The following is a 17385-nucleotide window of genomic DNA, read 5'->3' as shown; positions in this document are numbered from 1 at the left end:
AATCATATATTTTTCACCACCGTAATATTAGAGAATTTATGTTAATAGAACGATTTATTTTCATGAATGGTATTTATTTAAATTACCATCATAACATATTTTTTTGTTTTATGATTGTTTTTTTCGTGTGTGTTATTTGTTTATCTCTTTTAATATTAGAATGTATCTATATGTATTAATTTTTTGAATACTACAAATAGAACTGCTATAACTTATGAAGATCTTTTATTTAATAATTTCACCCTTTTTTGTTTACAAACATGGACATCATCTCATTATTAAACATACGGAATGAAACATATATTTAATTAGTGTTCAAATTATAAAAAATGTAATTACAATATCCCAGAACCATAAACAATCAACCATCAATCATAAACATAATTTTCCCCCATAAAAAATTAACACTCACCCATTAAGAATATTATAATAAAAAAACAAATGAATTACATTATATATTCTTGACTTTGCAACTTTATGTTTCATTATTTTATTTCATTTTTTATTTCATATTCTATTTCATATTCTATTTCATATTCTGTTTCATATTTTACTTCATATTTTATTTGTATTTTTTCTAATTTAATATATACTTTGTTTTATTATTAAAAGGGAAATTATAATTTGTATTCATTTATAAAAAGGCATCGTGTCAACATTACTACCAATAAATAATTTTTATGAAATTAACAATTTTGCTAGAAAATGTTTAGTAAAATTTGTATTAAAAGTGATAAAAAAATCACAGATTGTTTGATTCTCATAATATAAATTTTATCATACTACTATTATGATGAGGTAAAAAATGTTGTTATTATAGTAGTATTAGTAATATAGAGAATTAAATGCATTCATCATATTAAATTAATTATTTAATATAATATTTATAGTACTATAATCTTTTATTTATTAATATAAGTATATATGCAATTCCATACGTAACGTGATGATTTATAAATTTTAGACTGAATTTAATCAATTATAAAAATATAAAACTTGCGTACTCATAATGCTATATATTAAAAATATCATTTATATAATATAATTAAAATTATTTATTTTTAGATATTATAATACTAATGATATTATGAATAATAATGTTTTTGTTATTCATTATTTATGAAAGATTCTGTTGTTAACGTTGTTTTGTGATTGAATTAATTAAATAAAAAATATATTAAACTTATAAATCTGATAAAAGCATACATTTACCGTTTAAATAATAATTTTTATTTTTTAAAATAAATATTTGTTTTTTATACTTTATTGGAGAAAATTATTTGCTTCAATTTTAATTATACTTGTACAGATTTCCGACTTGTTAATTTTTAACTAAAAAATAATAATATATATTTTGTTTGTAAACATCAAAAATGAATAAATTTTGCATTCAAATTGTTTTATTTCTTTTAATAATCTCCGTATATGTTAATATTAAAATCCTTGCAACCGAAGCTGATCTAGGAGAAGATACATCCGAATCAACACCGAATTATCTTACGTAATAAAATACAACAACATATATATATTACATATTTCATTATGAACATATTAAATGTACGTCTTTGCAACAATGTTATAAATACAATAACTTTATTTTGTACGCATAAAAAATATGTCCATTCTGATCAATGATAGTTCAGAAGAAATATATGAAAAAAATAAGCACCTATTATATACCGAACCAGAAGAAACAATAAACGCCGATGAATTTATGAAAGAAGCTGTATCACAATTAGTATATCATGCTACAAGTAAAGATGATTATGAATTATGTGGAGTAAGTCCTGATTGTTATATAGCTTTATATAAAAAAAAACATGAAGGCCATACAACAGTTAAAAAAATTTATTATTCAGTTTATGATTTCGATCAGGTATCAATTAACGAACAATATTAAAGTTATATACCAAATTAAAATAAAAAATGATTATAATTTATATACATATATTTCTCTTTGTTTCCATTAGTATAATGAAATAATAAACGAGTTATGGGATCCAGATCATGCCAGTTTTTTAAATATTGGCTCTGTTAAAAGTATACAAAACATAAATAATTAGTCAAATTAATATATTATTGTTACTATTTATTCGAAATTTCGTGATTTATTATTCTATTGTTATATCATACTATTTATTGTTTCCCATATCTTCAAATTCATAATATTTTAATTTACATAATGCAAAATTATTATTTTTTTTAAAAGTTGTCCGTGTGTATAATCCAAATTTAGTAATGATACAACAGCGTTACCAAAATTTGTATGAGTCCGATCAGAAATATTTTTATGCTTTAGCTACAAAGGTTGAAGTAAGCAAAACTTTCATCTTCTATTTCGTTATAAATCATATTTTTCGTATTATTCAAATACACTTTTATTAATTTTGTAGATATCAAAAAACAAAACTATAGTTGCCATTTCTTCAGCAAATATAAATGATCACAACCGTAAAAATAAAAAATATTTTGAAAACACAATAGTAGAAAGTGCAAATTTATTCCAAGCTGAAGTTGATTCTGAAGAAGATATTAGAAAAGGAAAATTAAAAAAAACATTTGTTAACATAGCTGGATACCTCATTGAAAATAAAGGCGATTGTGTTAATATCACCTATATCGAATCTGTAAGCGATATACACATTTTATTAACATAATAATTTATTTCAACATTTGTTAACAAAATATTGTTTTAAATAAATGTAGATATTTATAATATATTCTATAATTTCCAAAATATTTAAACATTTTATATATTCATCCATTTATGTTTTTTTTTCTTAGTTTGGTTCCCATGTTCCCATTCCGTTAAAACGCATGATTGGAAAAGCTTTAGATTACTTTTTCACTCATAAATAAACATATATTTATATATTTTTTTTAATCACCGTATATTAGAGAATTTATGTTAATAGAACGATCTATTTTAATGAATGGTATTTATTTAAATTACCATCATAAAATTTTTTTTTGTTTTATGATTGTTTTTTTCTTGTGTGCTATTTGTTTATCTTTTTTAATATTATAATGCATATATATGTATTAATTTTTTGAGTAGTACGAATAGAACTGTTATAACTTATGAAGATCTTTCATTTAATCTTATCACCTTTTTTTGTTTACAAACATGGACATCATCTATAAACTAAAATTTGGGGGGATATCCCATATATTTAAACGATTCTTTATTTGTAAGTGATATTTGATCTTAATACAATTTATTGTAATGGAATTAATGAGATGATCAAAATGATTCAATGCAAATCTTACGTTATACGTAATAACTTTTTGTATTGCCATTTAAAGTATATTGCCAATATATTTTATACACATATATATGAACATTATAATAAACCAACTAAAACATTGTTTGCTTTAAAAAAAAATTCATATACATTCATAGAAAAAATAAAATATAACATAAATGTAGAATGAAAATAAGCAGTTTCGTTAAATACAAATATTCATAACATGACCATTTTATGAAATATATATATAATTCAATATAACCCTAAACCTTTAAAACAATTCCTTAAACTAATAAATATTATAAAATTATTCAAATTAAATGCAATATAACACTTAACCCGAATATGGGTTCTATAAACACAAACTCAACCCTGACCCACAACATAAAAACTATATAAAAATTGTGCAAAAATTACTTCCTAATAGACAGTTTGTTAACATATATAAATCATTATTATTATTCCTAAATTGTCACTCTTCGAATCATATATTAATGATTCATTCTCTTCTTTATATTTTTTAGCTTTTCTCTTAAATGTTGTTTTTTATCTCTTTTCCGTAATACAAATAACGAACACTAATATAAAATGTTAAGAAGTGTACGACTTTTTTGTTAACGTTTGCATATATTTAATGAAAATAATTTTTAAATTTCTTATTATTTACCTTATAAAAAATTCCCAAAAAGATTGTTATTGCACTGAATATTGATAAAGCTAGAATTAATTTTTTTACTATCGAAAAGCTTGATGATGTAACATCAGAACTTTGTACGTGATGTTGTGTTGTTTTTATCGATGGAAGCGATGGAATATTCATACAATTAATACCATTATATTTATTTTTAAAACTATCATAATCAGTTGATAAAGTAGACCATACTTGATTATATGAAGTGTTTCCAGTAGCACTAGAATTTTCATTAAGTTTTTTAAATTTTTCAACAATGTCATTTGCATATTCCAAATATTTCGTGCATTCTAGATTGTCTTCATCATTCTCAGTAGGAATTTTACATAATAATTTAAATGCTTCATAAAATTTAGATATATCTTCATAATTAATGTTCAACAAATCCTTTCTTTCAACCATGATTTCCTTAAAATTATTATATCCCGTGTTTTCTTTTAATGTACTATTACAATCTTTACTATGACGTTTACATTTAGTATAATTCGCATCCTTTTCTATATGTTTAGTATACAAATTATTTAGGTTGGTTTTGTCATCTTTCTTTAGGTTTAACATATAATTTAACCATATCATAATGTATATAATAAACACATTAATTTTTTCTTTACTTAAATCTTTAATCCTATAAGCAATATTTTCATTGAGAAACCATAAGCATAAAGCATTTATTTTATCGAGCTCAGTCTTACATTCTGGTTTCCCTGATCCTTCATCAAAGCAGTATGCATCAATACCCGATATCCTATAAAAACGATTTCCATCAGAATTATTTAATTCATCGGGATATTCTTCAATTACTGTATTAAAATTTTCACACTAAGAAAAAATTTATAAAAGTATAATAAAAATATATGTTAATGAATTTTATAGATAATATGACATCGAAAAATATAAGGAAAAGCAAATTTTATTAAAAAATGCAGATACCAGTTCATAATCCATTGTGATTTTATTTTGTTTATAATATGTAAATTATGTAACATAATATTGTTTTATATATTTTACGCTTAATAAATGACAAAATAATTGAAGTCTAATATAAAATCGTTTGTGTTTAAATAAATTCCTATCATTTTTAATATTAATTTAAAGGTAATTTGGAACAATATAATAGTTTTATGGAACTTAAATTCCCATAAATTAAGGTTATTTGGGGCATTATAGGTTATATGTATATAATTTTACCCATAAAATTATTTCCTTAATAAAACTCATATGGACATTATTATAAAAATTAACATTGTAATGAATTTAAAATATATTTTCTTTTACATATGCTTTAACATAAAAAATAAACAACATCATATCTTTTGTTTTAACAAATGGTGTCTCAAAATTAATATACTGAAAAAATCGAAACAATTAAGAAATCCATTATTACTATAATGTTTAAAAGTATATAAATAGTAATTTTTTTAAATATATTAAATTTGTATATACTTGTTTCTTATAATATATATTATAGTTTTTTCTAAAATAATAGTATTTTCAAATTAAGTTCCATGCTCCATTTTCTATGCAAATTATATAAATTTATATTATTTTTATTTAATATAGATAAATTAAAAAGTGATTTTAATGCGTTAAATAACTTTATTTTTATTCCTACATATCCCAATTTAGAAGTATTATCTGTTGACTAATTTTATAATATATTTTCCCATCTTTTCCATTCTTTAAAACAACAATTAGCACTGAACCCGTATTTATAAGCTTAAATAAGACTTTGAATGTAGATTTATTTTAAAATAATACATAGTAAATGTTAAATATTTATTATGCCTTTCTATTAATATTAAACATTAAAATATAAATAAGTATTGCTGGGAGTTTTAAAGTATAATATAAAACTAAGTATATTACTCTTTGGTGGGAAGAGATAAGATATATTTGCTCTTTTAATATATATATTTAGATAAATATTCGTTAAATGTTCTGCACTGTTCATTATTATCTTATATATTTTATTGTTATTATTATCATTGGATATACATTAAAATAATTCGTTAAATTTTTTATATTTTATTAATTATATGGTAAAATATTGCTATTTAAGATTAAAAAATGATGATTCATTAAACAATGATAATATAATATGTATTATTGAAATGGTATTTGGCATTAATTGAGTCTTTAACCTTTTCTCCATTGCCCATATTTTTAAAATATAAAACTACAAATCCCAAATTGGATCTTTAACAAAATATATAACATTGATACGTTTATAATGTATTATTCTGTGTCTTTTCGATAAAATTAATACATAATTGTATATTTTTCCCAAAAATTAACATATTTCAATATTAGTTATTGATAGAGTATTTTATTAGATGTATAGTCATATAATAACAACGCTATTCTATCTATCAAACTATAACATTATATTTTATTAATATTATTATATTTTTCAAATAACTACTTATAGTATATTTCCTATTTATTTATACCTCAAAATATTAAGTTTACAAATTAATAGTGATTAATATAATGTTCTACCTTTATGATAAGCTAAAGCGTACAAATCAACTTCTATTAATACAAAAGAATGGTAGCTACAATTACAACTTCAAAAAATGTTAGGAGCATAATAATATTTTATAGACAATGTTATATTGTTCAACCTCGATCAATATACCATACGTCTATATTTTATGATTATATATTATCACAGTTCAGTTTGATAAAATGATTTAGATTAAAATAAATATGATACAAGTTATAAGTTTTACTAAATAAAATTTTAGTCAAATGAAGAAACATGTGTGTTATACATAATTCGATATAACCACAGATTAACAAATTCTATATAATAGGCAATTATTATATATATAATTCAATATAACCCTAAACCTTTAAAACAATTCCTTAAACTAATAAATATTATAAAATTATTCAAATTAAATGCAATATATCACTTAACCCGAATATGGGTCCTATAAACACAAACTCAACCCTGACCCACGACATAAAAACTACATAAAAATTATGCAAAAACAGTAAAAAAATATTATAACTATACATATATAACATTATATATTATGATTATCTTCAAAAATTATGGTCAAAAATAAAAACTTTCTTATATCAATCATTATTACTATTCCTGGAATAACCACTACTATTCGAACCATATATAATGGTTCATTTTCTTTACTTGTTCTCTTAAATATCCTCGTTGAATTCGTTTATCAAATCCAAATAATATATGCTCTCCATAGATAAATATATAATCACTTTATATAATATATATATCAATATGTAACATCAAATATTAAATATGTTATTTTTATTCATTTGAAAAAGTATAACAAAACATAATAATAAAGAGTCCCTATCTTGATTTTTTTTTTTTTTTGTATGATTTATATTCTTTAAAAAAGAATTTAACATATTTACAACATTCAATAATTATTTCAATTGAAAGAACTACATTCATAATAACAAATACAAAATAAATCAATCCGGGTACCAATAACGACAAAACAAGCAGCGTCAACAACACCCCCCTCACCATTAATTTTTTGGTCAATTTTGTTAACTTTCGCTTAGTTTTTGATTCATTTTCGATATTTGAATCGACCCCATAATGCTCAGTCCCCACGATATTTCTTTCATTTTTCAATTGTTTAAAGTCTTCTTCTGATACAGGATTATTTTGTATCAGTTCTATTGCTAATTTATTATTCTTTATATTATCAAGCTCTTTTTTTGTTTCTTCTATTTCTTTGTGAAGTTCATCAATTAACTTTTTAGTTCTTTTATCTAAACTATTTAAATCGGGTAATGTATTATTTTCTTTATGCTTCTTTACATGTGAATCTATAATATTTCGAAGATATTTTATTTCTTCATCATCATCATTGTACTCATTAAGTTGATTTGCAAGACTCAAAGTTGATTCATAATAATAATTTAAATCGAATCGGTTATCTGTATCCCCTAATATCCTATTATTTCTAAAATTTGTTATATTCCTTTCATGATATATGTTTCTCTCATTTATATAATATAATTCCTGAAAAGAAATGAAATATTTATTAACATGTGTGTAATTAATTTTAATTAACTTAAATGTTTTACCAATACATCAAACAATAATATAAGGTTAATGCAAAACAATAAATACGATAATTATAATGAAATATTATTAATAATAAAAGAAGATAGTGTGTAACTTACATTTTTAACATATTCAAAAAAACAAATAATAATTGAAAAAAAAACAAATTTTAAAATACTGACTCTCATTTTTAGCTTTATTTATTAAATAAATGAATATATCTATAAAAAACATGGAATATATTTCATTTATTAACTTTTTCCACTTTCTATAAAATTTATAATTGTTATAATCAATTTCGTTATATTCATTAAAACCATTCATTGATATAAATATTAACCTTTCTATAAAAGATACACAATTTTTAATATAATTTATAATGCATTAGTACATTTAGTGATACGGCTCTAATATATTGTGAACTTTTATATTTCCATTATTCCTTACATATGAAAACTAATAAATATCAATTCAAATAATAAAATATTAGATACATATATATTTTATATATTAATACATACAAACATATAATGAAAACATTAACCATCGTTGCTATTTACATTTAAATGGTTTCTAATTTATTATATTTTATTGTTGCATTCCTCCAATTTTAAATATTACTTAATAATATTCTCCATTTTACTACCACTTTTTTGTAAAAATATTTTTTTTCATAGATTCCTATATAATCATTCTGTTTATAAATATATCTCATAATATACATCATCAAATAACAAAAATAATACACATGGAACCAGTTTATTTTTACCCCAAATCGAAAAATGAAACATACTTAATCATATTTATTTAACAGATTCTTAGACACTTTTCTCATTTAAACAATATTGTGACTTTTATAATTAATAATGAAATACAAACAAATATTATAATTCCATCATATAGAAAAATTATTTTTTATTATGAAATATGAAACAAACTCTTGACATGTACCATATATATATTATAGACAAATTTACTATTTATATTCTTTAAATTTGACTTCAAATATAAGTTAATTAAATTTATCATATAAATAATTTAGTTTTCTTTTATAAACAAAAAAAAAAAAAAAAAAAAATTAATAAATGGTACAGGGTCGGTCTCCATAACTTTGTGTATATTTAATAGTGATTTTTCCCCCGTGAATGGGTTTATAACAGGGGTTTTCATTTTTTTCACATCAACTGATTTTATAATTATTGCATCGCTCTTTCTCTCCAATTTCAGCTCGGTTAAAAATTAATACACACTTTCATTACAAAACCCCATTATAGTTGAAGGGAAATCCTTCATGCCAAATAATGCCATTTATTTTCTTTCACCATTTAATCAAATACTAAAAAAGCACAAAATTTTAATATAATTCCCAAATCCCTTAAAATAAAACCAGATGAAACACAATCATTTCCGTTTACAACATTATTAAACACCATACATATGATTCGATATCCAACATCAAAACAACAATTTAAATCAAAAAAACATAAATCCCTATTCCGAATTCGCCGAAAACATTTTAATTACAAACCATACTCATAATATGATAGCTATCAATATATCCCGAAGAAATTCAATTATTAAAAGAAAAATAATTTTATACTGATTTAAAATATGTAACCAGTCTATATACAAATAAAGATTTTAAAGAAGTTTATTATAACGAGTTTTAAAAAATTCATCCAAAAAATCCATTGTATCAATTTTCTCCCCAAATAAATCCACAAGGTGTTAATTATGACCAGTTTAATCAATTAGGTGATAATATACAAACACCATCTGGATATTCATTTAATTTTAAATATAATGCATCATTGCAAAAAGTTAAACAAAAATTTAAACAAAAAGTATATCCATCATTTCTTTATTTTCACCATTATATCAACATCACTTCTTTATTTTCAACATTATATGAACATCATTTCTTTATTTTCACCATTATATGAACATCACTGCTTTATTTTCACCATTATATGAACATCAATTCTTTATTTTCACCATTATATGAACATCACTTCTTCATTTTCACCATTATATGAACATCATTTCTTTATTTTCACCATTATATGAACATCATTTCTTTATTTTACCCCTTTACAAACCAAAATTTCCATTCACCATAACAATATTAATGTACATTTATATAAACTTTATTCAAAATCTAAGAAATTAATCATAAACAACGAAGATGTGTGCAATTTTCCAACATTATTCATTTCTTCCACTATTTAATGATACAATAACATAGTTACTTTCCTATTTCATTTTAATGATCCTAATTTTTTGCTTGTTTACTTCCCCATTATTAATTAATATCCTTATTCAAATAAGATAACACTATATATCCCCCAAAATACATTTCAATTTCAATTTCTTTCATGATTTTGCTTAATTTTGTTTTAATTTATGTGATTTTATAATACTTATTAATCTATATATAATTTATTGACCACTATTATAATAAAATAAAACTTCAATAACCATTACATACATTTTTATAATATTATTTTACACATTTACCACCATTTTAAATCAAAAATAAAAAAGTATATATCTACAAAATGATCAAAATTTAATTACTCTATTAACTTTTTATTTTTCTCATTTCACAAACATATATTATAACACCTATAACATTTAAACACTATATCACCTCTATTTTTACATATCTCAATCACAGAACAAAAAATACAACAAATAATTTAAATACAAAATCCCATCATACCAAATATATTGATTAATTCCTTCCTTTTTTAATCAAAATATACAGAAATTTGAATTATAATTATATTATAATTTTCTTTATAGATATTACACCACCATATTTATAATAATGAACAAAATATATCTGACTTATTTAAAATTTATATACCTTTTAAATTGGGACCCATAAATCTGCAACATTAAATCGGGACCCTGGACATTTTTTAATTACCAAAAAAATTAAATATTCCTATCTTAATATTATTTATTGGATTTTATTTTGTATTTTATTGTTATAATAAACTTTATAATTACATTAATTCGCTTTATACATTTATTATAATCATTTTACTTAATTATGCAAAAATCAAATTAACAAAAGCATTATATTGTTGCCTTTTTGTTGGCAATAAATGTATTAACCCCAGGATCCAATAATTATGTTGAAGCAAACCCAGAAATTATAAACAAAACAAAAAAAATGCTAAGTTGTTTATTAAAAAAGTTAAAAATAACAAAACTGCAGTTATATCTACTTTATTGCAACATTAGCATTAATATTTGATACTATGTTTGGTGTAATCCATTATCAAAAGAATGGAATTACTAAAAAACAATCATCCAACAATGAAACAAAACCCTTAACTGTTCCACGCGAAAACACAAACACAATATCAGATAATAAAAGTACATCATCAACAATAAAAAGTGATACCAAACCATCACCATATAATTATACAATAACATAGTATCCACCAATATCACATTGTAGTTACTGATTCATATTATGAAAATAAACCAAAAATTCAAGTATATCACACACTCTGTAAAAATTAATTGATATAATTGATATAATTAAACAAATCAATAAAATGTCAATAATTCGCGACATTTAAATATCTTTATGTTATAAATTTCCCTTTTTTGTAACATTTTATTTTAATTTGTATATCCCATATATATATGTAACCATATATTGGATTTATTAAAATGTGTCAATATTTAATATTGCAATTCAGAACTTATATATATCCGCATCCTTCCTTTATAATGATTTAATTCCGATTCATCATTGAAAAACCTTTTTGTTTTCCGATATTTCTCCATTTGTTACCATAAAAAACATATTCCCCATATAATACTTATATGTCCTGTTATTTGTGTCCTTTATAGTAAAAATAAACCATGATTTATTCTTTATTCCCAATAATATCACGTCTTATTGTTTATTGCAAATAGTATCATGACATATATTTTTATTTGTAAGTGATATTTGATTTTAATATTATTTATAGTAATGAAATTAATAAGATGATCAGAATGATTCAATATAAATGTTACGTTGATGTAATAATTTTTTATATTGTTATTTAAACCATATAATATCAATATATTTTATCAACATCTATATGAACATTATAATAAAATAACTAAAACTATGATTGCTTTAAAAAACAATTTCATAGCTATTAATAAAAAAAATAAAATATAACGTAAATATAAACAATATAAGATAACAGTTTATTTGTTTTCTTACAATTGTAACATCCCGTTCGGAAATTATAGTATTAAATAAAACATAAATGTAGAATAAAAATAAGCGGTTTTGTTAAATAAAAATATTCATAAAATGAACATATTATGATATATATAATTCAATATAACCCTCCCTAACCCTGAACCCTTGAAATTTTGGAATATGATATGTATATATTTTTATTTTTTATAATGTATTACTATATATATTTAAATTATTTTTTCTATTATAATCACATTTAGTAAACTTTCATAGACAAATAAATATTATCAAATTATAAAAAGTTAAATAAAAATATAACTCAGAACCCTGCCATATAATCTTCCTCTATATGTTTCTATATACTTAATAATATCATTATCTTATCTTTCACCTCAATTTATAATTATCCCATTGGTTATTTTCAATGAATGTATTGCAACATTTCGGTATTATTTTCATCACACAATTTTAAAACCTTTTTCATGTTTTTTTTTTTTTTCGCCTTTTTTCTCCGCCCAAATGCGAAATACTAACATAAAAATAGTAAAAATATATAGTTATTTGTTTTTTATCCATACACAAAATATGTAGTAATACATATTTTTTAATTTTCTTTATATTACCTTATACATAAATGCTAAAATAACGAGTATTGAAATAACTGTAATTAAATATGCAACTATGTTGTATCCTTTAAATAAATTTCTTGGAAATCCTATTTCATATGTGCCTTTTTCTACATCGACTCTAATGGCTCTTGTTTCAACATCAATACTAGAAAGTATATTACTATAACCCTCTGATGATTGAAGTTGTTCCTTAGAGAGAATATCTGAATTATTTTCTTGTTCACTACTTTTTGAGCCATTTTCTGGTGGAGAAAGTGATTCTTGTAAATTATTATTTCCTTGACCATCTGATATTTGTGTTTGTGTATCTTGTGCTTTTTGTTTTTCGGAATCTGATGTTCCGTTATCTGGTAAAGGGGGGATATTTTCTTCTCCATTCTCTTTACTTGGTAGATTATCCATTAATTTTTCAATTTTTTGTGGTCCATTTGCTTCCATTTCTTTAAGATATTCCATTATATTAAAATTTTTATAATAATCTGCATAAGTACTATAAGTCTCATATAAAGGAAGCCATATATCTTCGTATAAATGTTCTTGAATATCCTTAAGTGAACTAGTAACAGAGTTTTTGTATTCTTCAATATAGGTTTTAAATAATTTCTCATATTCTTCTAAAGTTGACAAATCAAAACCATCGTGATTGCCTTTTGGGCTTTGAGACATTTGTGTCTTATCTTGATTAGTTTCTAACTCATTGCTTTGATTTATTTTACCATTATCTGGACTTTCTTGACCATTTGGACTTTCTTGACCATTTGAACTTTCTTGACCAGTTGGACTTTCTTTACCAGTTGGACTTTCTTTATCAGTTAGACTTCCTTTATCAGTTAGACTTCCTTTATCAGTTTGATTTTCTTGACCAGTTGAACTTTTCTGAATATCTGGATCATTACTGACAAGCTTTAAGGAGTGAGGTTCATCTTTTAATAAAGAATTGTCAAGTTTTGGCAATTTAATGATTTGATTCCGTTGAGATTCAGATCCTGACCCGTTTAAACTATCATCTTTATTTTTAGGGGTAATTTTTTGACTACTTTGACCCCCCCCTTGAATTTTAATGTTTGGTATGGTTGTATGTTTTACTGGTGCTTTTCGAACAGTCGGAATATTATTTGTAGTTTTTACTTTACACGCTGGAGCACTGAAGTTAAATGTTTTAAATGTTTTCATAGAATATGAATCATTTACACCAGGCACTTTAAGTTCTCGAAAGCGTTTATCGAAATTCTTAATACTAGAATTATTCTCAATAGCAGAAGTTCTAATGTCATCATATATTTTTTTTAATTTGTTCAATAGATATAGATATGAATCACATTCAGGATAAGCCTTGTAAAGGGATATATATTGATTAAAACAATAGGTAGAATTGTGAGAAAGAGTCTTACTTAGGGCACCGTTTTTTTTATAATCTACAATTGTATTACATATATAGCCAAGTAACGTATACAATTCACGCAAATGCCTAAGATTACCATCTTTCAAACCCCTTAGATTATATAAACTATTCCAATATTTAAAATTAGCCATATGTTTCTTTAAATATTTGTCATAAGCTGAACTTAAAGTAATTTTACTAGCATTGTCTTTGTCTTTCTCTTTGATTGCATCAAATAATTTATTAGCTAACCACAGCATAATATAATCAGAATACTTGTTGTCTTTATCGTAAAGCTTCATAGATAAAGCCTCGAACAAACCAGCAATACTTTCAATCTTAGTTGTACACTTTCTTTGATTAGTGCAATAATCACGGAATTCTGCGGAATTGGTAATTTGCCTATGTGTGGAAACATTACCTTTAAAAAAATTATCCGCTTCAAGAAATAACTCACACTGAGAAAAAGTATATTTAAATTAATAAAAATATGTATTAATACAAAATTTATTGAATAAAATTTAATGTGATTTGTAAACAAATTAAACACAATAAAATAAAGGATAGCCATATTTTATTTTAAAATAAAATTATTTACCATTTTTAGATCCCCCATTGTAATAGAATTTTGTTCTTAATCTATAGATTAGTATCATATTGTTTTTATATAAAATATATATACTGACAAAAGAGGTTCTGTAAATGAGCCTCTTATATTACATTTATCGTATTAAAAACATTGAAAATTTAATAATAATTTAAAATTAATATGGAATAATAATACAATAATATTAATAAAGGAATATTATATTTACTATTATTGACATTTGCTAAATTGCCTTAAATTATGGTTGATTTAATGCATATTTAATCATATGTATATATAATAAAATTTATGCATAAAATCAATATTACTAATAATATTATACATAATTAATTTTATTATAAAATATTAAGGAATTTTATAATGAATTTAAAAAATATATACTTAAACATATGTTTTAATATAGAACATAAGCAATGACCTAAAACTTAATACTGTATGAATCAAAAAATTAAAAAAGTTGTTATTAGAATCCTTAAAAATATATAAATAGTCACTTATTAAAATATATTAAATTTTTATATACTTGTTTTTAATATTATATACCACTGTTTTATTAAAATTATAGTATTTTCAAATTAAGTTCCATGCTCCATTTTCTATCCAAATTATACAATTTTAATATTATTTTTATTTAATATAAATAAATTAAAAAATAATTTTAATTTATTAAATAACTTTATTTTTATTCCTATATATTCCAATTTAAAACTATTCTTTATTGAATAATTTTATAATATATTTTGCACATCTTTCCCTCGGTTCAAAACGACAGTTAACATCGAACCCGTATTTATTAAGCTATTTATAAGTTTAAATAAGCCTTAAAATGTAAATGTTTTTTAAAATAATACTTAGTAAATATTAAATATTAATATATAAATAACTATTATGCAAATTTTAAAGTATAATAGGAAACTACGTAATTAGGTTGTTTATTGCACGCCGAGAAGAGAGAGATAAGAGAAGTATCATTTTTTAGGACAAAACTATACCCATATAAGACTCACCTATTATACATAGTTTAATTATTCCTTATAGTTTCTACCATTAAAACTTTCAATTCATGTATATATTAAAAATGGTTTATAATTATTTTCTAAATATATAGTTTGCTTTTATATTTTATAATAAACTATATTTTAAGGGAACTATAGAATTATTAATATTATTTTACTTGGTAGTGTTAATTCTAATATTAGCACATTAAAAAAATACTAACCCCAAATTATAATATTTCATTTGATGTTTTATGCATATAATTTTAATATTATTACAAGTTTAATCATATATATCAACATATTCGAATCAAATGAATTTAATGATTTTTTCCTATTTAATACTTTATCTATTATTATTACTATTGTTATTTTGCTAATATATCACTGTATAGTGAAACGGAATAATTAACCCACTTAATACAAATATTTTGAATCAAATATAATATTTCCGTGTTCCATTGTTTAAAGTATAACATTTTAGAACATATATACTATCTCGTAAAACGATATATTTATAATACATATTTATTAATTTATATATGATAACATAATAAAAATAATATTAGTTCAAATTAAATTAATTATTATTTGCCTTTTCTATAAAATTAATATTAGTATTTAATTATAAGAAGTTTCCACAATAAAACAATATTTCAATATTAGTTATTACTAGGGCATTTTATTAAATTATATGCATAGATATATAATAATAACGCTATTCTATATATCATATTATTTATAATTATTATAACAAAATATGATATTAAATATTATTAATATATTTATATTTTTTTAACTATTTTAAATATAATATATTTCTAATTTATATATACTTCAAAACTATAAATTTTAAAAATGAATACTGATTAATCTAATGTTATACCTTTATAGTAAATAAATTAATGTATATATAAGTATCTCTATTATTTAAACTTAAAACTTTAGCATAAAATGAAACTATGTATAATCGAAAGTTAAAAGGATAATATACATATATCTATAATATAATTTTTTATTAATATGTATATTTTTATTGATTATTAAAAATGTTAGATGCATAAAATGCCTTTTATAGATAACGTTGTGTTATCGAATATCGATCGATATACCATACATCTATATTTTATGATTATCTATTATACATTGGTAATATGTTTAATTAATGTTAAAAACACATATATTAATCCGAATATATATTGTAATGTAGGCAATTGTTCCAAACAAATCTAATTATAATTTATACTCTGATATATAATATTATTATACTGTTCGGTTATCAAAATATGATTTAAATTAAAACAAATGATACAAGTTATAAGTTTTACTAAATAAAATTTTCATAAAATAAAGAAACATATTATGACATGCATAATTCAATATAGTTATGATTAACAAGCTTATATAATAAATAATTATGATATATCATAATATGAATTAATATATCCAATATAAACATTTTTTTAATCATATTAAATCGATATGAACACTAAATTATATATATTATAATTTATGAAAAAATTTTATGTGACCCTTTTCATATTAATGCTAA

The 17385-nt window shown here is 21.7% G+C and overlaps 4 protein-coding genes across 4 annotated transcripts; 1 reads left to right on the top strand and 3 right to left on the bottom strand.

The window, feature by feature from the left end:
- Window positions 1-1373: 1373 nt before the first annotated feature.
- Window positions 1374-2859, top strand: PY17X_0847001 (fam-a protein; the record flags this gene model as incomplete). Its single annotated transcript, XM_034637521.1, has 6 exons — window positions 1374-1501; window positions 1639-1876; window positions 1971-2040; window positions 2210-2313; window positions 2394-2627; window positions 2785-2859. The coding sequence occupies 6 exons, from the start codon at window positions 1374-1376 to the stop codon at window positions 2857-2859; spliced, it is 849 nt and encodes a 282-aa protein (XP_034493476.1).
- Window positions 2860-3739: 880 nt separating this feature from the next.
- PY17X_0846901 (uncharacterized protein) lies at window positions 3740-4884 on the bottom strand (the record flags this gene model as incomplete). Its single annotated transcript, XM_720141.2, has 3 exons — window positions 3740-3826; window positions 3916-4758; window positions 4870-4884. 3 exons carry the CDS (start codon window positions 4882-4884, stop codon window positions 3740-3742), a joined length of 945 nt encoding a protein of 314 aa, XP_725234.2.
- Window positions 4885-7273: 2389 nt separating this feature from the next.
- PY17X_0846801 (fam-b protein) lies at window positions 7274-8190 on the bottom strand (the record flags this gene model as incomplete). Its single annotated transcript, XM_034637520.1, has 2 exons — window positions 7274-8008; window positions 8122-8190. The coding sequence occupies 2 exons, from the start codon at window positions 8188-8190 to the stop codon at window positions 7274-7276; spliced, it is 804 nt and encodes a 267-aa protein (XP_034493475.1).
- A 4452-nt stretch (window positions 8191-12642) lies between these two features.
- PY17X_0846701 (PIR protein) lies at window positions 12643-14847 on the bottom strand (the record flags this gene model as incomplete). Its single annotated transcript, XM_034637519.1, has 3 exons — window positions 12643-12750; window positions 12845-14689; window positions 14830-14847. The coding sequence occupies 3 exons, from the start codon at window positions 14845-14847 to the stop codon at window positions 12643-12645; spliced, it is 1971 nt and encodes a 656-aa protein (XP_034493474.1).
- Window positions 14848-17385: the final 2538 nt, after the last annotated feature.

This window comes from Plasmodium yoelii, assembly GCF_900002385.2.
Source record: "Plasmodium yoelii strain 17X genome assembly, chromosome: 8".
NCBI lineage: Eukaryota > Apicomplexa > Aconoidasida > Haemosporida > Plasmodiidae > Plasmodium > Plasmodium yoelii.
Note: the sequence above shows the minus strand (reverse complement) of the source record. Positions and strands in the feature narration are given on the sequence as shown.